At 48.2% G+C, this 22961-nt stretch overlaps 1 protein-coding gene across 2 annotated transcripts in view; it reads right to left on the reverse strand.

Annotated features, from left to right (window-relative positions):
• Positions 1–22961, reverse strand: part of DOT1L (DOT1 like histone lysine methyltransferase) — a 177243-nt gene that overhangs the window by 51933 nt on the left and 102349 nt on the right. For both annotated transcript variants that reach the window (XM_073546030.1, XM_073546023.1), the window contains exons 8-10: positions 22285–22340; positions 12008–12087; positions 1312–1380 (exon numbers count right to left, since the gene is read on the reverse strand). In XM_073546030.1, coding sequence (XP_073402131.1) covers positions 1312–1380; positions 12008–12087; positions 22285–22340 — 205 coding nt within the window. The remainder of the gene's footprint in view (positions 1–1311; positions 1381–12007; positions 12088–22284; positions 22341–22961) is intronic.

Below are 22961 nucleotides of genomic sequence, written 5' to 3' on the forward strand. Positions count from 1 at the left end.
ACAATAGTATAGAGATAATGTTTATTGACAAAATGTCACAAAAGATCCATTTATTTAATACATATCACATTAAGTATATGGGTTTTTCAACAATTATAATGTCACTAAATCCATAGGTGTGAATGACCAATGAATACAAGGCGGGATAAAAATTGCATTGTAGGAATTGGCAAATATAATTAATAATTAACCATATATAATCCCAATATTGGGTGTATGTGCCAAAAGATATAGTGAAAAAAGTATTCAATAAAGTGACTAATATCCATTAAGCACTATACCGCTCCATACAATGTTATAGCATAGTAATAAGGTAATGAAAGTGATGGATAATTACCCATAGGTGTCAAAAATCCTATCTTGACCCAGGTCACGTACCTCGAAGCACGTTTCGCCCCCATCTTTACACCCCAACCACTTTTGTAATTTTCTTTAATATACCAAATCGTACACTTCTCCCTACCTAGCTAATCCCTAAATACTTCTCTTCCTATGACATTTCCTTTGAGAGCAGGCTCAATCAGAATGTCACAGGAGGCTGGGGCTGTACTCACTTCTGCAGTTACTTACTACAGTTTCTTGCATCACCGCCCTTTCAAGATGTCCTGGATCCATGGACATGGTGATATAATTGTGGGAAATATGAGTGCAGCGCCAGCTTTCCGACACCACATTTTTAAACTGTGAAACAAGTTGTCGTCGGGGGGTGGGAGGGTGTAAGGAGGTTTGTGTGGGGGGTAGAAGCATTAAGTGACAATAGTGCCACAGCTTCTAGCACATTCTACAACAACCAAATCATCATTGAGCAGCGCTGGTGTCCCTTACTGCTTCTATCACTGTCCTCTGATGTCATGTAGTTTGAGGACGGTACTAGAAGCTGTGGATCGGTGCTGGTGTTGTTCACTACTTCTATCTCCGCTTCCTGAAGATGTCTTGTTTCACAGTTAGAAAATTCAGTTGTGTTATATGTATTATCTATATGACCCTTCAATTGGAGATGGTTATAAGGGTTCTCTAGTTTTATTACCCTTCCCCATGTATATATTCCCTTTCCTTCCCTATTTTTGGTTTAAAAATTTCAATAAAAACATTTAAACAGAAAATGCAGTTGCGGATATAGAAGTAGAGACAGCACTGCTTCTATTCATGCATGGATCAGGAGATAGGCTCTCTTGAAGATCATCATCAAAACAGAAATTAGGATTCCTGTAATTGGATTTCTACGCTTCCGTTTACTCCCATGTGCTTAAAACTATATATTTTTAGCAAAAAGGAGAAAGTCCAGCTAGCATAACTAGGGAAAAAACTCACCACTCAGGTTTCTGCTGTTAATTCGGAAGTTGAGAGGTGCAAATGGTTTGGAGGAGACAATTCTGCCACCTGTGAAGTAGTTAAGTAGAAAAAAAAAATAAGAAACTGCTTCCATTTGGCTAAAGTACAGTTCATTCTGACTTCTTTCACAATGCCAACAAGCCAAGGCATTGGAAAGAAGAGAGAAAAACAAATCAAAGCATAAAACTGTAGAAATGACCAGTACTATGTTATCCTAGCCTTACAAGAATGTAAATGTGAAAAATACTGCCAGAGTTTACTTTTTCCTTGCTTTTGTAGATGAAGACATGCCTAAGGAAGAGAAGCAAGTTTATTTGCAGGCATCAGACAACCACATCTTATTTCTCTGGAACCTTTTGAATCATGTTTTTCCCCCCAAATATGACCACACGCACAGCTTACTAGGGCTATGGAGCCAATATCTAATCAAACAGTTCATTTCTGTCACTCAATTTGAAATCTCTAGATTTGCAAATGTGTAAGGTTATTAGATGGAGATAATTACACAAATATCTTTATGGGGGCCAAAGAAATGCAGAGTGAGCAAATGTAAACAAAAGTGTATCGAGGAGAATAATAATGCTACCAAGTACTCAGGGATCAGCTCCTCTTCTATGTAACAGGAGCTGAAATCTGACAGAAGCAAAAGTTCTAGTGCCAGCTATTGGTGCATATTCTATGGGGCAGCATATGGGGGCAAATTCTATGGGGCAGCATATGGGGGCAAATTCTATGGGCAGGATATGGGGGCATAATCTATGGAGCATTTTATGGGGCCATAACCTAAAGGCTATGTGCACACATATGCAGAAAATTTCTGCATAAAAACAGGACTCTTTCCTAGAAAACGCGCGTTTTTTGCGCGTCCCCAGACACATAGAAAATAGCAAGAAATGCGGAATTTTCCGCGAAATTAATGAGCATCCTGCGTTTTTTACCGCGAAGCGTTTTTTTTCACGGAAAAAAACGCATCAATATGCACAAAAAGTGCAAAATGCATTAAAATGAATGGGAAGCTTCTTTTAAGCGTTTAAGCTGATTTTTTGGTAAATCTGCGAAAAAAATTCAACGTATGAACACAGTCTTATGGAGCATTATATGGGGCATATTATTCTGTGGAGCATCTTATGGGGACATTATTAACCTTTGTGCAGCATTATATGGGGTGTATTTCGTATGGAGCATCTTATGGGGCCCATCATGAACTGTATGGCGCATTATATGGGGCTCCTGATTCAACATGGATATTCAAAAACATTTAACCTACTGATGTCTCAATTAATTTTTACTTTTATTGGTATCTTTTTATTTTTGAAATTTACCAGTAGCTGCTGCATTTTCTACCCTAGGCTTGTACACAAGTCAATAAGTTTTCCCAGTTTTTTGGGGCAAAATTAGGGGGTCAGCTTAGGCCGGTTTCACATTTGCGTTAAAGGCCGCAGCGTCAGCCTGCGCACGGCCGCCACTAAGCCCCGCCCCCTGCCGCGCCACAGCCGGTAACTCCGCCTCCGGGCGCATGACGCTGCATGCGTCCCCTATCTTTATCACTGGGGACGCAGGTCGTGCGCAGTATGAGTTTTGGCGGCGTCTGCGTCCTTTTGACGGTGCGCCGACCAGCGCCAAACACAACCTGTTGCAATTTGGTTGCACTCGGCGCAACGTCAAAAGGACACAGGCGCCGCCAAACGCATACTGCGCACGGCCTGCGTCCTCAGTGATAAAGATAGGGGACGCATGACGCATGCAGCGTCATGCGCCCGGAGGCGGAGCTGCCGGCGGAGGCGTGGCAGGGGGTGGGGCTTAGCAGCAGCCGTGCGCAGGCCGACGCTGCGGCCTTTAACGCAAATGTGAAACCGGCCTTATACACGGGTCGGCTTATACACGAGTATATACAGTATATATTTATTATATACTTGGTTGTGTCCATAGAGTCACTGCTTAATACATGGTGCCCAATCCATGGGTAGCAACAACAGGATTTTTGGGTTGCTTACCGTAAAATCTTTCTCGGAGCCTTCATTGGGGGACACAGAAACCATGGGTGTATGCTGCTGCCACTAGGAGGCTGACACTATGCACAAAAAAAGGTTAGCTCCTCCTCCGCAGTATACACCCCACCAACCGGCACTAATTTCCTCAGTTAGTGAGAAAGCAGTAGGAGAAGTAACAAAATAAATAGAGTTAAAACAGAACAGACAACTCAACTGTAAACAACAATCAACATAAGAACAGTAGTTGTAGAAAATGGGAGGGTGCTGTGTCCCCCAATGAAGGCTCCGAGAAACAGATTTTACGGTAAGCAACTTAAAAATCCTGTTCTCTCTATTGCTTCATTGGGGGACACAGAAACCACGGGACGTCCCAAAGCAGTCCCTGGGGAGGGAGAATCAAACTTCCATTAGATCTGAGAACTCCCCACCGCCACCTGCAAGATCCTTCTGCATAGGCTGGCATCCGCCAAAGCGTAGGTGTGGACCTTGAAAAATTTGGCAAACGTGTGGATCGAAGACCAGGTTGCAGCTTTGCAAAGCTGCAGCGCGGAGGCTCTGTGGCGCACCGCCCAGGAGTCACCCACTGCCCAGGTAGAGTGAGCACTAATTCCATGAGGGGGCACTCTATGCTTGACCCGGAAGGCTTCCAAAATTGCCAATCTGATCCAGAGAGCAATAGTAGCCTTGGAGGCCGGCTGACCTTTCCGCGCACCATCTGGAACGATGAAAAGTGAGTGTCTTCCGCAAGGGAGCCGTCCTAGCCAGGTAGACCTTCACCGCCCTGACAAGGTCTAGCTTGTTCAAGGAGCGCTCGAGCGGGTGGATTGGACCCGGACAAAAGGACGGGAGAACAATGTCCTCATTTAGGTGGAAAGTGGACACCACCTTAGGCAGGAAGGAAGGTGGGGACCGCAGGACCACCTAATCCTGATGGAGCACTAAGAAAGGGGGGGGCGACAAGAAAGGGCCGCCAATTCCGACATGCGCCGGATGGAGGTGATGGCCACCAAAAAGGCTACCTTCCAGGAGAGAAGCGATAGGGAAACTTCCTTGAGAGGCTCAAAGGGTGAACCTTGTACAGCCTCCAGAACCAGATTCAGATCCCATGGATCAACAGGAGCGCAGTACGGAGGTGCCGCATGAGCCACTCCCTGAAGAAAAGTCTCGACCTGCGGTCGGGAGGCCAACGTCTTCTGGAAAAGGATGGAAAGCGCCGAGACTTAACCCTTTAAAGAGCTTAGGGCAAGGCCCGCATCTAAGCCTGCCTGGAGGAACGCCAGGATAGAAGGGAGTGATAAGGACATGGGCAGAAAGTCATTGGCCTCGCACCAAGTGAAATAGGCCTTCCACGTGCGATAAATTCTGGAAGACGATGGCTTTCTAGCCCGGATCATGGTGTGGATAACCCGATCCGAAAAACCTGACCGTTTCAGAACCGCGGTCTCAACAGCCATGCCATTAAATTGAGCGGCAGAGAAGTGGGGTGGCAGATTGGACCCTGAGACAGCAGATCTGCTCTGTCTGGAAGCTTCCAGGGGGCGTCCGCGAGAAGGTTGACGATGTCCGCGAACCAAGACCTTCTGGGCCAATACGGAGCGATGAGGATGACTGGTACCCCTTCCGCCTTGATTTTCTTCAACAGCTTGTGAGGAAGAGGAAGGGGAGGAAACAGATAGGGGAGCTTGAACTGAGACCAGGGAATGGTCAGAGCATCGGCGCCCACTGCGAGAGGATCTCGGGCCCTGGATACGAATTGCGGAACCTTCCTGTTCAGGCAAGACGCCAGCAGATCTATGTCCGGCGTCCCCCAGCGACGGCAAAGCTGATGGAAGACGTCCGGATGTAAGGACCACTCGCCCGCCGCGAGACCCTCGCGGCTGAGAAAATCGGCAGCCCAGTTGTCTACGCCGGGAATGTGTACCGCGGATATCGCTGGGACGGATACCTCTGCCCAGTGGAGAAACTTGGACACTTACGCTAGTGCCGAGGAACTCAGTGTCCCCCTTGGTGGTTAACATATGCCACCGCTGTGGCATTGTCTGTCTGAATCCGGATCAGCAGACCCCTGAGAAGCCTTCGGCCATCGCCACCATCTTTCTCAAGACTTTCATGGCAGACCGGAAAGATGGAAGCTCTGCAGCGATCGTACAGTTCGTGGAAGAGAGCTCCTCTTCGGGGAGAAAGACCCTTGATAGACGGGTGTCGAACAATAAGCCTAGAAACACAAGACGTTGAATCGTAACAAGGCAGGACTTCCTTTTGTTTACGAGCCACCCGAATCTGGACAGGGTGTCGAGAACGATGGTAAGACTTTGGTGAGCCTGGGAAAAGGCGGAGCTTTGATTAGAATGTCGTCGAGGTACGGAAAGAGGACAAGACCTCTGACCCTCAACAGGGCCATCACCGCCGCCATGATCATTGTAAGCTCTCTGGGCGCGGTGGTGAGGCCGAACGGCAGAGCGACAAACTGGTAGTGGTCCTGATAAATGGCGAAACGCAGGAATCTTTGATGCCTGGGAAAGATAGGAACATGCAGATAGGCATCTTGAATGTCTATTGAGCACATGAATTCTTGCGCCTCCATGGAAGCGATTACTGAACAAAGGGACTCGATCCTGAAATGTTGCAGGCGCACCCTTTTGTTCAGTAATTTGAGGTCCAGAATGGGCCGAACCGCGCCACCTTTTTTCAGCACTACAAACAGGTTAGAGTAAAACCCTGTGAAGCGTTCTGTTTCGGGAACAGGTACAATCACCCCGGAACTGAGAAGAGAGGCGATGGATGCAAAGAAACCCGGAACTAAAGCAGGGTCTTTTGGAGGTCGGGACTCGAAGAAGCAATCCCGGGGCCGAGAAACAAACTCTATCCTGAGGATACAACTTCCCTGACCCAAGCGTCTAAGACCGAGGCAAGCCAGACGTCTCTGAAGAAAAGGAGTCGGTCGCCCAGTTGGGAAGGCGCCTCGGAACTTTGTTGATAGTCATGCCGACGTGGACCATCCGGTTCTGGACCTGGAGGATCTGCTCTGGGAGGAGTGAGATCGCCAGGAGGGAGTGGGCCAAAAGGAGACCTTCTTCCTATCCTGGCGGGCTGGCAGCCTCTGTTGGTTGGAAAAGGGTTCTGCCGTCGCGAAGCGACGGAAAGACCGAAAGGGCCGAAACTAACGCCTTGGAGGGGGTCTACGGGGCTTAGCCTGAGGGAGAAGAGAGCTTGTGCCTCCAGTGGCGTCTTTAATAATCTGGTCCAGCTGAGATCCGAAGAGACGCGCTCCCTGAAAAGGCAGATTGGTAAGGGACTTTTTTGATGACAAATCCGCCTGCCATGCCTTAAGCCAAATTGTACGCCGTATTGCCACTACGTTGCTGGAGGCTTGAGCTGCGCAAGACGCGGCATCTAAGGAGGCAAAGACCAAATATTCCCCTGCATGGGAAATCTGGTTGGCTAGCTCGGCCAGTCGCTCCGGTTGGGCCCTATCAAGAATGCCTTGGCGGAGATCCTCCGCCCAAGTAGCTATGGCTTTTGCTACCCAAGTGGAAGCAAAGACTGGGCTTAGCACCGCCGCAGCCGCTTCGAATGCTGACTTTGCTAAGGATTCTATGATCCTGTCGCTGGAATCTTTGAGAGACGCCACACTTGAAATCGGAAGAACTGTGTTGTTAAGATAGTCTGGACACAGGAGCTTCTACAGAGGGGGAAGCTGACCAGTTGTCGGTGAGCTCTTGAGAAAATGGATACAGCACGCCAAGACATTTCCCTCTTTGAAAACGCCTGGTTGGATTTTCTCTTTCCCTGGTAAGGAGCTTGCAAACTCAGAGCGATAAGCAAAGACTCTGGAAAGTGCTTCCGCCCGTCTGAACGAAACCTCCTGATCTGAGGATTTCGCAGGGGAGTCTGTGATCTCGAAAGTGTGGTTGATCGCTGCAATGAGGTTCTGTACCGTAACCTTCATATCCACGATATGGTCCGAAACCAGCTCTAAAATCCCTTTGGATGGCGCATCCAAGAACGCTTCGCCTGACTCCGGTGAATTAGCACGGGAAGGAGACTGCTGGGAAGGACTATGTGGTGAGATGGGGCGCGGGGAGGATTCCGGCTGGAGATTCTGCCTAGGCCTTTTACGGCTCACGCTGGCTGGCTCAGATGGAGCCTCTTGTGACCTACTGGATCCTGCAGAAGTGTCCAGGGGCAACTTATCAAGAATGGCCACTAGGGACTGAGACACCCTGGTGAGACTCGCTACCGATTGTGAAAGAGAGGAAGCCCACACAGGAATGGGGGATTGACTCTCACGTGGAGCATTAGGGGGCTCCTGGGCGGCAGGCTCAATGGGACTGCTGCAGTCGAGGCAGAGGGGAGTGGACTGACCTGAGGGAAGTTTGCGTTTACAAGAAGAACATGCAAAGTACTTGACCAGGGTGCCAGTGGAGGAAGCAGGAGGACGAGCACGATCAGGCTTAGGGTTAGACACAATGAAGGAAAGTCACTGAAGCAGTGCCGGAAGGTTGGGGGACAGGAGGCAGAGGAGGGTGTCAGTCTGCAGTTGCAGAGCTACTCACGGTCCGGAGTCCTGTAGATGCTTCCAGCTCGCGACGCTGAGCAGCTCGTCTAAATCTGCAGGGCCACAGATAGGGGAGATGGAGGCAGCCTGATAGGAGCAGGAAGTAAAAGCGTGCGTTTTACTGAGGATACAGGGAGGAGTGGGCGGGACAAAGCGCAGTAAGGAGGACGAAGATGGCGCCGCCCGCTGCCAATAGACAGACCAGGAGTGGGTGGGCTGAGGAGCGCAGACACCGAGGGAGAGAGCGGTGGGCGGGCCTAAAACAGGCGGGAGAGAAGCCCGCCTAAGGAAGAAGGCGGGGGGCCATGGCCACGCCGTCGAGCAAGGCCCAAACTGAAGCTGGGGCCTGGAGTAAATGCGGCTGCCGCCGGGGAGGGCGGGGCGGAGGTAACGCTGCTCTGTCGCGGCGACTGCTTCTGAAAGGATCCCTGCCTGCAGCCCGGCTGCCTAGCTGAAAACAAATAAGTGCAGCCGGGGAGGGGGGTAGGGTGAGGAAGAGGCTGTCACGGTGCTGTGGGGCAGTGATTCCTGGGAGACATGCCATTCAGGGACCCCATACTTACCTACCTGATCCTGTGATCCACGGTGGTAGACAGACCTGTAGAACAAGGTATCTTCATCATCCAGAGAAGGCTGTCCGCGTCTCTTCCAGACCGACAGGCTCTGGTGGGCGAGTGGGTGGGTGACGGGGGCGAGGACCAGACTGGAGGGCCTGACACGCATCCATGGTAGAGGCTTGTGGTCCTGCTGTGGAGAGCTATGGGGATACAGGGTGGCAGTACACGCCGTACTCAGTCTCTTTGTGGGAATACAGATGTGACCATTCACTCTGTAGCCCTCCTTAAAAAACCTGCAAAGAAACCATGCACACTGAGGTAGATATGGGTCTAATGAAAGACCCGTGTCCACCTCCTACTTACACTAAGCTAAACTGAGGAAATTAGTGCCGGTTGGTGGGGTGTATACTGCGGAGGAGGAGCTAACTTTTTTTGTGCATAGTGTCAGCCTCCTAGTGGCAGCAGCATACACCCATGGTTTCTGTGTCCCCCAATGAAGCGATAGAGAAAAGGGTATGTGCACATGCTGCGGATCAGCAGCGAAATTGGCCCTGCGGGTCCGCAGCAGATTCTGCTGCGTTGTACAGAACCTTTATTTCCTATGGAAACAAAAAAACGCAGTGCACATGCTGCGGATTTTTCCACGTGGATTTGCTGAGGGTTACAATTCGCAGCATGTCAATTCTTTGTGCGGTTTCCGCCCTTCACCATTGTGAGGTGAGAAACCGCAGGGCAAAACCGCAGGCTAATCCGCAGGTGTTTTGACCTGCGGATTTACCTGCGGATTTTACAAAATCCGCATGGAGACAGCCGCAGCACAGAAAACTACGTGGGCACATAGCCTTAGTGATGATCGCGTATACTCGTTACTCGAGATTTCCGAGCATGCTAGAGTGATCTCCGAGTAGTTTGGGTGTGCTCGGAGATTTAGTTTGTGTCAATACAGCTGCATGATTTGCGGCTGCTAGACAGCATGAATACATGTGGGGATTGCCTCTTTGTTAGAAAATCTCCACATGTATTCAGGATGTCAAGAAGCCTCAAATCATGCAGCTATGGCGACACAAACAATCTTCGAGCACGCCCAAACTACTCTGAGAACACCCAAGCACACTCGGAAATCCGAGTATACTCGCTCATCACTAGTAGCAAAGTGTATCAGCTGTCAGGTTCTCTTTAAGGAGAAACTTTATACATTTGTGACATGTTCATGAGGTGGCAAGGCATATCACAAAGCAAATGAAGGAGCAAGACCTCAAGAGCGATCCAAGCAAGCCAACTAGAAAATCGTGTAAGCGCAAAAGGGATTTTCCCAATAAAGTTCAATTTAATCAATAGATCATGGAATATTAAGTTTCACAATTGAATGTGTTAAATAAAATGTTCCTGTGCTGAGATAATCTTATGAATGTGCCCCTGCTGTGTACTGTGTAATGGCTGTGTCTGACCATGTAGGGATATCGTCTGATCAAACCACAGCTTCTGGGCAGGGGAGGAGGCAAAAGAGTATAAAGACAGGACAGCAGCAGGGGATCACAGCTGATTATTTCTGGGAGATAAAACATTACCCTGCCTGTTCTATCACAGGAGCGAGTATTTCTGAGGTCATCATAAATCAAGTCATTAACACATGAACTCGTCAGAAGTGGAGCTCCTACATCCCTAACTTGAATCATGATTAACGCGGGGTACTGTAGACTGAGCAGAAATACTCGCTCATGTGATAAAACAGGCAGGGAAATAAACTTTAATATTTTGCGATAACACCATCTAGCCACAGATCATTTTAATGCATACAAAAAAAATAATTACCTAACACACGGGTAAGCTCCTTTTGCACAACAAGCCTACAGGCCTCAATACACATTAAAAGGGTACGCCAGGGAGATAAAAAAAAAAAAATTTTCTGTCCCTGCCCACAAACAATAAAGAGGTGATGCCCAATGCAGTTTTATCATCTTTATAACCCTTGTAATTGTGTGCGACAGGATCTGCTCCCACTCCTGTCTGGGTCATTACATCATACACCAATGGTGAGCAGTGCAGCAGGGAAAAGAAGCTTCTGTCTGCAGCCCCCTGATAAGGTCTCCCTGTCTGCAGTCCAATGTGAGGTGGCGAGGCCTACTCCCTGCAAGTAGCCCTGCAGTTTAGGAGACATCATCAGGGGGCTATCTGCTACTACAAGCCAAGAGCAGGCCACACTTCCTCACCTTGGACTGCAGACAAGGAGACATTGTCAGGGGGCTGCTCTTCACTGCTCACCACTCTGTCTGGGACATTACAGCAGTGTGCTGCTCCCCGCTGATATCAGCCAGTCTTCTGATCATAGCTAATTCTCTGAAGAGAACAGGAGTGGCCCCTTCTCAGACAGGCTGGTCTTTACAGGGGGAAGCAGGACACTGGTATGTAATTTAATGACCCAGACAAAAGGGGGGGGGGAGCAGTGAGGAGCAGCTGTGGCCACACAACTACAAGGGTTAGGCTGGAGTCACACCAGCGTATGGCATCCGATGCAATATGTTAATGACCCTCGGCTCCTGCTCTGCTGCAAGCGGGAGCAAATTGTAATGCTACTGTGCTCCAATCCTCTTGCAGAGAGGATAGGAGCACGGATGTGGAGGAGGTGGATAAATTAATTTCTCCATCTCCTCTGCTGTTGGTGTCTGCATATATCGCACCGCACTCGGATGTTATCCGAATGCTGTGCGTTGTGTCACTCGCACCCATAGACTTATACAGGTGTGAGTTAGCCAAGTTTTGCTCTCAATAGCAGCATACTGCGATTGTTCTCGTATGCAGATTCAGCATGAGAAAATAATTGCAGAAGTGAGCTGCCCCATAGAGTAATATTGGGCTGAGTGCTGTGTGACATTTTATCGCATAGCACCCGGCCGTGTTGTACGGTAGTGACCCTCAGGCCTTATAAAGATCATATAACTGCATTGGACATCTCATTTTTATAGTTTGAGTAGAGTTGAGTGAATATGTTCGGTTTCAGAATCTTAATTTGCCATATTGGTACCCTAGTCGTTCTGAATTTATGTTTGATGATCGGTTCCGAACATATTCGTTCATTTCTACTCCCACTGACTCCAATAACGTTCAGCAAATATTTCAAGAAACAATATTCGGTGCCAATCATAATGGGAACAGAATTTTGAAAAATTCGCTCCTCTCTGTTTACGAGGGCAAAGACAGTACAAAAATGTGTTATCTCCCCGGAGTACCCCTTTAAATTAGCTGACAGCTATCTTGCCCATCTTACTGTAACTAACCTATACCCAGGACACTGCTAAGCGCTCCTGTGTTCTCTCCACTGGCATTGTTTTTTTCCAGGGAAAACAAAAGAATAGGACACTGACATTCACCAGGTTAGAATAGTCCATCCCCTATTTGGGTACCCCCATACACATTAAACTGTTGCACAGCCCCATAAATATCGATGGGTTGAGCAAACTTAAGTCTAATGTGTACGGGGGCTTTAATAGCACCCCTACCCACAGTAACAGTTGATTTAAAAACCAGAGACATAACTCCCAACGACAAATAAGGGTGGGTCAATACATTACCTTCCTTCATGTTGGCAAATCTCTCCTTAAGCTGGTGATCGACCTCAGGACCAAAGGCAAAATTATTCACAAAAATAACACTGCAAGATAATAGCAATGTTAATCCCAGAACATTAACAAACTTTTTTGCCACTCTGTTCGGCAAGATATGTCTTCAAGCCAAAAGCACAAAAGTTATTATCATGCTCAAAATATGATGCAAACAGCAGCCTGACTTATTAGGAAACTATAAATTAATTTCATAGCAGTGAACCACTGTGAAAAAATACAACGTCCTGCAGCACTCCGTCTTGGGAACAGCAATCACTGGGAAAATGTGTATGGCCTAATGGCCCTTGGCTAGATGAACACAAATTAGGGAACACTTGCTGGAAAAAGGTTTTTTCATAAGTAAATATCTTCAGAAGCTGGATCCACAGCAATCAGCTGATCATAGTCCAGGCTATTTTTTTTTTTTTTTAAGGGGGTGATCTTTATAAGACAACCTGTTAGTTGTGTAAAAAAAATTGTGTCAAGTACTTTGCATAAATTCCTGAGATCCCGATTCTGCCGCTCTTCTCCGTTTTGCATAGCACCATGACATTGCAGAGAAATTCACATTTGTTATTTTTGGAGAGCAGCATGTGAAATCTCTGCTTGCAGAGCAACTGGGCATTTCTTCTCGGTAAGTGTGCTTTTTCACCTCTTTGTTTAAGATGCTGCCAATCTCAGCTCGGCAGCTGATCTAGCAGTCTCAGACACTAGCAAGCTGTTAATTGGCAGTGCTTGTGAGGAAGAGGTGAAAGCACATGCTGAGAAAAATAAATAAATAAATGAACAGTGGGACTGCAAGCAGAGATTTCAAATGGACGATACAGCAAAAAATGAAAAGGAAAAAAAAAACACCAGAATCTGGGGAGATCAGAAATTTTTATGATGTATTTAACTCAAATTGTTTGAGAAAGAAACAAGTCCCTTAAAAAAAAATGTAGAAATGAAAAGAAATATATATAAAAAACAATGAAGTACTGCTCCATTAGTTATGCTTAAAATGGCAAACATTCATGTATGCAATATATACAGGTTCTCCCACTACAAACTGGCAGTGGAATAGAACACTCAAACGGAAGTAAATGGGGGTTTACCAAATCCTAATCTGCAGAGTAATCTAGACATGCAGCGGATTATCTCAGCAGTTATGTGCCAAATGTTGTGGATGTCATCCACAACAAGAAAGTAGTGGGAATGCTCAGCTGCTTGCACATAACAGTCATTCATTTGATTTAAACAAAAAAAACAACAATTCAACCATTTTCAAGCAAATGTACTCAAATTTGGACAGGACATGCAGCTGAATGATCATGGAAAAATTTAATATAATTGAAGAGTGGGATCAGTTTCCAAACAAATCCCTAATAAAGGGAACCTGGAAGGTCTGATAACACTATTATCCTGCACATATTTACAGTTAATCAGCAGGGGAATAGTGTTATTGAGGCGATGGGCCACTGTAATGAAAGTGCGGCTCCCGGGAGAAAAATATCTATTTCTTCTAAGAGCCACTGGCTTTCAGCCATACAGGCAAGTAGACGCGGTTAGTCACCATTTAAAGCACTGTGTGCGGCAACTGTACGCACACCCCGACACGAGTGACAACTGTCTATGCACTAAAATACTTCAAAGCCAGCAGTCATTCATAGAGGAGTATGCTTGCAGTTCTGGGAGCGGTGACTAACCACTCTGGAACGCCTGTATGACTGACAGCCGTAGGAGCTGCACTTCCAGTACATGGTCTGGCACCTTCCTAGCTATTAACCAGTACACGAACCCTGTAACTGCATGTTAATAGCATTATCTTGACAGATTCCTTTTAACAACCTTAATGTCAGGGACCATTACCAGCACCAATATTTAAGACTGATCATTAAAGACTGATCATATCATCATATCCAGGAGCCACTACATGTTTAAACAAGGCTGGGAGACTATGACAAACAAGAAAAAAACCTCAGAAGTACTCATAATTATAGTCTCTACATTGAAACTGCAACACCAAGAAGGAAAAAAGGAGATTTTTGTGTACTCACCGTAAAATCTCCTTCTCTTAGCCTCTAATTGGGGGACACAGAACCATGGGTGTCAAGCTGCTGTCCACTAGGAGGCGGCACTATGCATAATCTGAAAAAGATTAACTATGGCTCCTCTGCAGTATACACCCCTGGACAGCGTCAGCCTTCTTCAGTTTTGTGCAAAAGTATTAGGAGGAACGTAACAGAAACGACATAACCATGCCTGTAAGAAGGCAACTATGTACGAGCTCAAAAAAAAATATGAGAACTCAACCGTAAGCAACGGCCCGTAAGGGCAACAGGGTGGGAGCTGTGTACCCCAATTAGAGGGGAAGAGAGATTTTACGGTGTGTACACAATAATCTCCTTTACTCTGTCGCCTCATTGGGGGACACAGAACCATGGGACGTCCCAAAGCAGTCCCTGGGTGGGAAGCAATGGACGAATATTGTGCTAGAAGGTCCCTAAACTTGGGGAACTGCCGCCTGCAGAACCCATCTACCCAGGCTCACATCCGCTGAGGACTGGGTATGAACACTGTAGTGTTTCGTAAACGTGTGTTGGCTAGTCCAAGTGGCCGCCTTACACACTTGCTGTGCCGAATAGCCCAGGAGGCCCCTACTGCCCGCGTAGAGTGTGCCGTAATACCGGCCGGAAGACAATTGTTAAGGCAGTAAGCCTCTTGTATGGTGGACTTGATCAACCTGGCAAGGGTGGCTTTGGAAGCCGGCAGACCCTTTCGAACGCCTTCCGGAAGAAGGAAAAGGGAATCAGACTTCCGGAAGGGTGCAGTCCTAGACACGTATATACGCAATGCCCTGACGAGGTCAAGCGTATGCAGAGCCTTCTCCACTCTATGAACCGGGCAAAGGGATGGCAGTGAAATTTCCTCATTGAGGTGGAAGTTGGATACAACCTTCGGAAGGAAGGATGGGACTGTACGGAGAACCACCTTGTCCTGGTGAAAGGCTAGGAAGGGCCTTCTGCAGGAGAGTGCTGACAATTCAGACACCCTGCGAAGCGAGGTGATTGACACCAGAAAAACCACTTTCTGTGATAGAATGCGGAGTGGGACTTCCTTAAGGGGTTCGAAAGGTGGTGCCTGCATTGCTGTCAGGACCAGGTTGAGGTCCCACGTTTCCAGTGGACATCTGTAGGGGGAACCAATCGGGAAACCCCATGGAGAAAGGTCCTTACTTGCGGCTTGTTAGCGATGCGCCTCTGAAAGAGCACTGAGAGCTGACACCTGGCTCTTAAGCGAGCCTTGGGATAGCCTGGCGTCCAGGTACGATTGAAGAAACCCAAGTACCTTTGGAAGGGAATAAGGGAGTGGGACCTGTCCGAGAGATTCGCACGAGGTAAAAAAAAAAAAAAGCTCTCCAGGTACGGTAATAAATCTTGGCGGAGTCTGGCTTCCTTGCCCTGATCATGGTCGTAATGACATCCGGTGAGAGCCCTGCCTGGGTTAGAACCCAGGTTTCAAGGGCCACGCCGTCAAATTGAGAGCCCGAGTTCTGATGGTAGAACGGACCTTGTGACAGAAGGTCGTGACGGTCGGGGAGACGCCAGGGGGCGTCTGCTGTAAGTTGTACGATGTCGGCGTACCATGTACGTCTGGGCCAGTCCGATCAGGATGGTTGGAACTCCCTCTTGTTTGATCTTCCTCACGACTCTGGAGATCAGGGGGAGGGGTGGAAAAATGTACAGAAGCTGGAACTGGGTCCAGTCCTGAACCAGGGCATCCGCTCCGAGCGACCGCGGGTCGCGTGTCCTGGCCATGAAATTGGAGACATTGGCATTGAGATGGGATGCAATTAGGTCCACGTCCGGGGTCCCCCCAGCGATGGCAGATCTGGTGAAATATTTCGGGATGGAGAGACCACTCCCCCGAGTCCATTTCTTGTCTGCTGAGGAAGTCGGCTTCCCAGTTGTCCACACCCGGAATGTGGACCGCAGAGAGTACCGACCTTGTGTCTTCCGCCCAGTGGAGGATATGTGCCACTTCTCTCATCGCTTGGGTACTGCGGGTCCCGCCTTGGTGATTCACATGTCACCGATGTGGCATTGTCCGACTGTATCCTGATATGACAGGCTGCCAGCAAGTAATGAAAGGCTCTCAGTGCCAGGAAGATGGCCCAAATTTCCAGGATATTGATGGGCAAGGTCGCTTCCACTGGTGACCAATGGCATTGTGCCCTGTGATGTAGGTGCACCACACCCCAACCTGTCAGGCTTGCATCGGTGGTCAGGACCTTCCGTTGACCTGACAAAGGATTTTCCCCTTGCAAGCGAAGTTGGCTTGAGCCACCAGTGTAGGGACCTCCTGGTTGACGATGTCAGCCGGAACTCCATGTCGAGGGAGAAGGGATTCCTGTCAAAGACTTGAGGATGGCTAGTTGAAGAGGCCTGAGGTGAAACTGGGCAAATGGTACCGCCTCCATCGCTGCTGCCATCCTGCCGTGGACTCTCATGGCAAACCTGAGAGATTGGGGAGGATTGCGGAGGAGTATGCGAACTCCCAGACGGAGAGCCAGTGCCTTGTCCCTGGGAAGGAGCACCAGACCCCTGGAGGTGTCGAATAGCATCCCTAGGAAGGTCAGGGACTGACTCGGGGTAGTCGATGACTTTTGTAAGTTGACTAACCAGCCCAGTCGACTCAGTGTCGATTGTGATTGAGACGCTGACTTCGCAGTCCTTGAAGGTGTAAGCCTTGATGAGAAGGTCGTCCAGGTATGGAACGACTACAATGCCTCTTGAGTGTAGAACGTCCATGGTGGCTGCCACGATCTTGGTAAACGTCCTGGGAGCCGTGGCGAGTCCGAACGGGAGAGCCACAAACTGGTATTGGTCCTGGTTGATCGCGAACCTGAGAAATCTTTGATGGGCGGGAGCAATTGGTATATGCAGGTATGCGTCTTGTATGTGTATGGAGGCGAGATATTCTCCCTGCTCCATGGACGCAATGATGGACCGAAGGGACTCCATGCGAAAATGACGGACCCGTACATATTTGTTGACTTGTTTTAGGTCTAGAATGGGCCGGATGTTGCCTCCTTTCTTGGGGAATATGAATAGATTGGAGTAGAACCCTCGGAAGCGTTCGGTCGTGGGAATCGGTACTACGACTCCTGCTTGAAGGAGAGAGGAGACCGCCTGGTGAAAAGCACGAGCCTTGTCTGGCGGTTTTGGTGGAACAGAGAGGAAGAACTGGTTCGGTGGACTGGAAGTGAACTCTATCTTGTATCCGGAAGACACTATTTCCCTGACCCACCTGTCTTCTGTAATAGGCAGCCAGACCTGCTGAAAGAGTAGAAGTTGTCCGCCTACTGGTGGGGAGTCTTCCGAAGTTCATGAGTCATGATGAGGCGAAATTCTGAGGTTTTCCTCCTTTGGGCTTCGCCTGGCCTGCTTTCGACTGCCAGGTCCTGTCCGGCCTCTGCGCCGCCCGTGGATTGTCCCTGCGTGGAAAGCGGTTACGATTTTGTGCTGGGCGCGAGACGGACCAGCTCGAAGAATTGCGAAAGGATCGGAATAGAGTTTGGTTACGCCGTTTAAACGTGCGTTTAGGTCTTAGTTGAGGGAGAGAGGTAATCTTACCCCCAGTGGCGTTGGATATCATTGTGTCCAACTTTTCACCGAAAAGCCGTCCACTGAAGTACGGGAGATGCGTGAGGGATTTCTTGAGGCCGCATCCGCTTTCCATTCCCGCAGCCAGAGGATACGTCGAATTGTGATTGCGTTTGCTGCTATCCCACTACACCTCTTGCGGAGTCAAGGTCTGCATGAAGCATGTAATCTGCTACTACTGCTATTTGAACCGCTTGGTCTGACAGCTCAGGATTTGAAGTTTGAAGGCCATCTTGCAATGCTTTGGCCCAAGCCAGAATGGCCTTGGCCGCTCAAACTGAAGCGAACGCGGGGGCCAGGGAGGCCCCTGCCTCTTCGAACACTGAACGAGCCATGCGTTCTACCTGTCGGTCTGCTGCGTCCCTGAGGGTTGAGCTATCTGGCAGTGAGAGGAGGGTCTGTGCTGCTAGTCTAGAGACTGGGGGGTCCACTTCGGGTGGATCTGTCCACTGCTTGGCGTCCTTTTGTGGGAAGGGGTACCTAGCCTCTAAATATTTGCGATTGGTGAATTTCTTATCAGGCTGCAAAAACTGCTTAGTAAGGATCGTTTGAAATTCCGGGTGGTTAGTGAAAACCTTAGGTGGTTTCAGAACACCTTCAAAGCAAAATCTTGTGTTCTGGGACTTCCGGGGTTGGATCGGAAATGTCCAGCACCAGATGGATGGAAGAGATTATGTCCTCAACTAGCGCTGTGTTGCTAGGGGGACAAAGGACCAGAGACCTCTCTTTCTCATTGTCTGAGTCGGAGTCACAGATGCCTTCCGAATCCTGCATATCGCTCAGGCGTTCCCTGGTGGGTGAGCTGGGGCGGAGGTCTTCTTGTGGAGATCTGCGTTGTCTGTCTCTGGTAGGGGACGGTCTAGGCGGCCTGGAACTACGGTGTCTCTCCCTGGAGGGGGATGACCGTGTGCTATGGGATGACAAAGAGGAACGTGACGTGTGGGTCCGCTTACGTCTGGGAGCGCCAGAAACGGCCTGTCCCTGGGTGGAGCTGTCCCTTTGCTGGGTAACACTCATAGCCGAGACATGATCCTGCACAGCCTGGAGTAATGTGGAGGTCAGGTTATCTATGGACTGTGCCAGACTGCGACATCTGCGTAGCCCATTCCGGCGTGGTAGTGGCCGCTGAAGCAATGATAGGGGTTTCCTGGGGCTCTGACCCAGTATTTAGGATACAATCCTTGCAGTGCGGGTACGTGCTGCCACTGGGGAGAGTGGCTTTGCAGGCTGTGCAGAAAGCATAAAAACAGTCTTGCCTGGTTCTTTTCCTTGAGCCCGGCATAGTGCACAGAGGCTGGCTAGCAGAGGACTGTACAATGGTGACTATGCAGGGGAGACTATAGGAAAACCTTGTAGGTAATATGGATTCACAGCCGAGTAAAGAGAACCCGGCCGTGAACTTACCCCTCCAGTGTGCCCCTAGGTCCAGCGCTGACAATTCACAGTCCCGTGCCCCCTGGAGACTGCTGGCGTTGCTGCTGCTGTATGAGACGGCGTCTGCTGCAGCGAAGATGGCTGCCGAGGAGATGAGGAGGGAGAAGAAGGGGGCGGAGAGCTGAAGAAAGCACGCAGGGCCATGTAAAAGCGCGCCCTTTCTGCCTCGATCCGCCCCTTCTATGACACTGTGGAGTGTCATATTTGTCAACCGGGGGGGATGGCGGGCCGGGGGGGCAGAGAGGGGGCGGCGACCTCAGCTAGGCCGAAGCCGCGGCCTAAATTAGACGGATTTTAACCGGACTCAACTTCGAACCAGCACCCGCAGGACTGGGGAGGGAGCAACTTGGGGAACCGCCATCTCAACTTCAACTGGGCACCCCATAATAGGGGGCCGAGGAAGGAGCCATGCCGGGAGTCTCACTGAGGAGACCCACTTTTCTTCATCTGTCATCCGGAAGAAAAAAAACAGAAAAAAAGCGGAAAAAAAGAAAAATTCTTTAGGTGTGCCTCCTTGCGACACTAAGCAAAAACTGGAGAAGGCTGACGCCGTCCAGGGGTGTATACTGCAGAGTAGGAGCCATAGTTAATCTTTTTCAGATTATGCATAGTATCGCCTCCTAGTGGACAGCAGCATAACACCCATGGTTCTGTGTCCCCCAATGAGGCGACAGAGTAAGTTGTGGGATTCTGGTAATCACAGCACGGATAACAAGTTACTGATGTGCAAATGAAGAAAAAGGGAAACAGTTTTCAAAACATCTCAATTTATTCAATATCAAATAAGGGCATCGCCCAGAGAAATGCCCACACCTGCATGCCTCAACTGCCATCAGTGGGGTTATTAACAGTTGTCTGAGGAATGTTCTACACTTGGGTACAAAAATAGTCAAAATCTGCCACTGACAGTTCCCAGTGCTATTGTCAATCAATGACATCATAGATGTGCTCATTAAGAGACAAGTCAGGAAATGTTGCAGGCCATGGTAGCACTTAAAATGACTGAACCCTTATTACCAGTAACAAATCAGTGTAACACTGAGCTGTTCATGTACCTGGAAAGAAGAAGAATGGCGAGCAGTGATCCATTCTGTACTTCAGGTAAAATTAGAAGTCATATACCAGGCCTAAGGAATCAAACAGTGTCTGCACATTATCAGAAGGCATATGTAGGACATTGGGCTACGAGCCGGACGTTCAGCTACAGGTGTCTCAAAGACTGCTGCAGAGCAAATCAGCAATGGAGGTCTGGCCTCTTCAATGATAACTCCTTTTGTCTTGGAGCATGACGAAGCCAGGCCACCTGGTGCTTGTGGTACTCTGAATAGCGTGTGGTCTAAATGTGACACTCTAATCTGCAGTGTCTACAGACGTGGCTTTCATCAAGCACCTCTGGGACCATACTGGTCATCAATTGCAAAGGGAACTCCAAAAACAGCAGACCGCTGGGGTCCTGGGTTCAAATCCCACCAAGGACAACATCTGCAAAGAGTTTGGATGTTCTCCCAGTGTTTGCGTGGGTTTCCTCCAGGGTCTCCCGTTTCCTCCCACATTCCAAAGACATACTGATAGGGAATTTAGATTGTGAGCCCCATCAAGGACAGCGATGATAATGTGTGTAAAGTATTGTGGAATTGATAAAATTTGGAAGAGGTGGAACTTTTCTCATCTTACTCTACAAAGTGGGGGCATCGCATAGAGGATAGTATAATGTAAAGTATTAGGCTGTGAAATAGTAGTTGCTGTACAGTAGTAGCAGTTTAGGAACTTAGAATAGGTTTGTTACTTGTGTAATAATATAAGGTCTTGTATAATTTGAATGACAAATATTTCATAGTATACAGCCTATTGTCCTTTACATATATTCTGTAGGTTACGTATGTATTACCTTGCATATAAATAAGAGAGCACATTTTGCTTTTGGTTCAATAATATATGTATGTGTGCTCTGTATAATGTTTACTACTGTATGCAAATGTGTATATTGTGCATTTCGTTTTGAGGCTAAATAAACGAATTTAAAAAAAAAAAAAAAAAAAGTGCTGTGGAAGTAATATATATATAAATGAGTAAAGTAAATAAATCAAACATTAGACGCCATTTTTCAAAAACTACCGAGCTCTCATGGGCATCGTCTTGAAGAGTTCTTCAGAAGGAATGTAACACCTGTCCTTCATCCTGGATTATAGTGTGGCGTGGCATAATATATAGTAGCCAGACCCCTCTAGTCTTCATTCCAGGTACACTAAAGGGGGTTTTACACATAGCAATATCGCTAACAATATCGCTAAAGCATCACAGATTTGGTGACGCAGCAGCAATATTGCTATGTGTGATACTTACCTCCGACCGGCTCCCCCGCTGTCCGTCGCTGATCGCGCAGCTCCATTTCTCGTCGGGCGCTTCCTGCTGGCGCCGACGAGCGACGCGGGCGGGAGGACGTCAGGATCGCCGCGTCTGAAAGGTAAGTATCGTCCGCTAGATCGCTGCTATGTCGCTGTGAGATCTGCCTGTGTGGCAGCTCACTAGCGACCATTTAGCGATGCACCAGCGATCCTGACAGGGTCGTATCGTTGTCGGGATCGCTGGTGCATCGCTAAGTGTAAAGGGGCCTTAACAACTCAGCGTTACATTGATTTGGAGGTGGAACCAGGAGTACGGCCATTTCCCCAAAGTCTCTTCGGAGCCAACACAAAAACACCAATCCGTATGTTGCTTGTGCAACAGTGAGCAGCCCGAATAGCCTAAGCTTACGACTATGACCCGCAGAATCTCAGTACATGTCTCCCATTGAACACATCAGAGACCTCATTGTTCAAAAGGAACTGCCATCATCTTGATGATCTGCCCAAGTGCATTCAGCGGAGCAGAACATTACTCAGACGACTATTAGGAACCTCATACAGAGCAGCTATGGTGGGTAAGCATGAGCATTTCTGCACGTGGCAACAAATTTTGATACTGAATAAAATCAAGATTTTTTGAAAATGTTGCTTCTATTTTTCATCATTTGCATATCAGTAACAGGTCCATCCATCCTGTGATTGCCATAATACCCTAACTTTTACTTCTGGGTGATGCAATTTCAATGTTGAAGATTGTATTCCCCACATTGGTTTATCCTGGTGGGAGCAAGTCACTCCACCTAATACAGAGCAGATAAAACACCTTGTGTTTGCAATTCTTTCCCTCCATTCCTCCGAAAGGAAGTCTCCACGTTCCAGCTAAACAGAAAGAAAAAACACAGATTACATCATGTAAAATATTTTGGACTTTAACTCTTATTTACTGGGAAATCATCTAAGATCCCAGACACAGGTCCACATAAGCCATCCACATATCACTAATGTGCAGCAAAAATACATCGCAACATGCAAATCAAGTAATGTATGTAAACCGTCAGCATCAGGATGGGGGCAGAGACCCCGATTCCAGCATCTTCTCACTAGCAGGGAACATATTGAGATGTGTGTAACCTGCCCACTCCACAACTTTGTGCCAGCACACTACTGTGACAGAGGGTTGCTACTCTGGGGTGTAGCTGGACTAGGAGGCACAAGGGCACTTGTCCTCTACTGATAATCTGCTGATAAACACTGTGTTGAAACAGCAAAACACGCACGCTAATAAGTGACATCACTGTAATGAGGGTCTCTTCGCCTACTCTAGGTGCGCTCAGATTACAAAACAAAAACTTGCTGACAAACTCACTTTAAAATGCACAGTGGATTTGGGTTTTCATGAAAAACATATCCACTTTGCTTGAGCTGTTGAAATCAGATTTTCTGCACATAAAAAAATACTGCTGGGACAACTCAACTATCGGCCGCTTGAAGATGATGGAG

Source organism: Dendrobates tinctorius, unplaced genomic scaffold (genome assembly GCF_039654945.1).
Source record: "Dendrobates tinctorius isolate UK_male_01 unplaced genomic scaffold, ASM3965494v1 ptg000011l, whole genome shotgun sequence".
In the NCBI taxonomy this organism is placed as follows: Eukaryota; Metazoa; Chordata; class Amphibia; order Anura; family Dendrobatidae; genus Dendrobates; species Dendrobates tinctorius.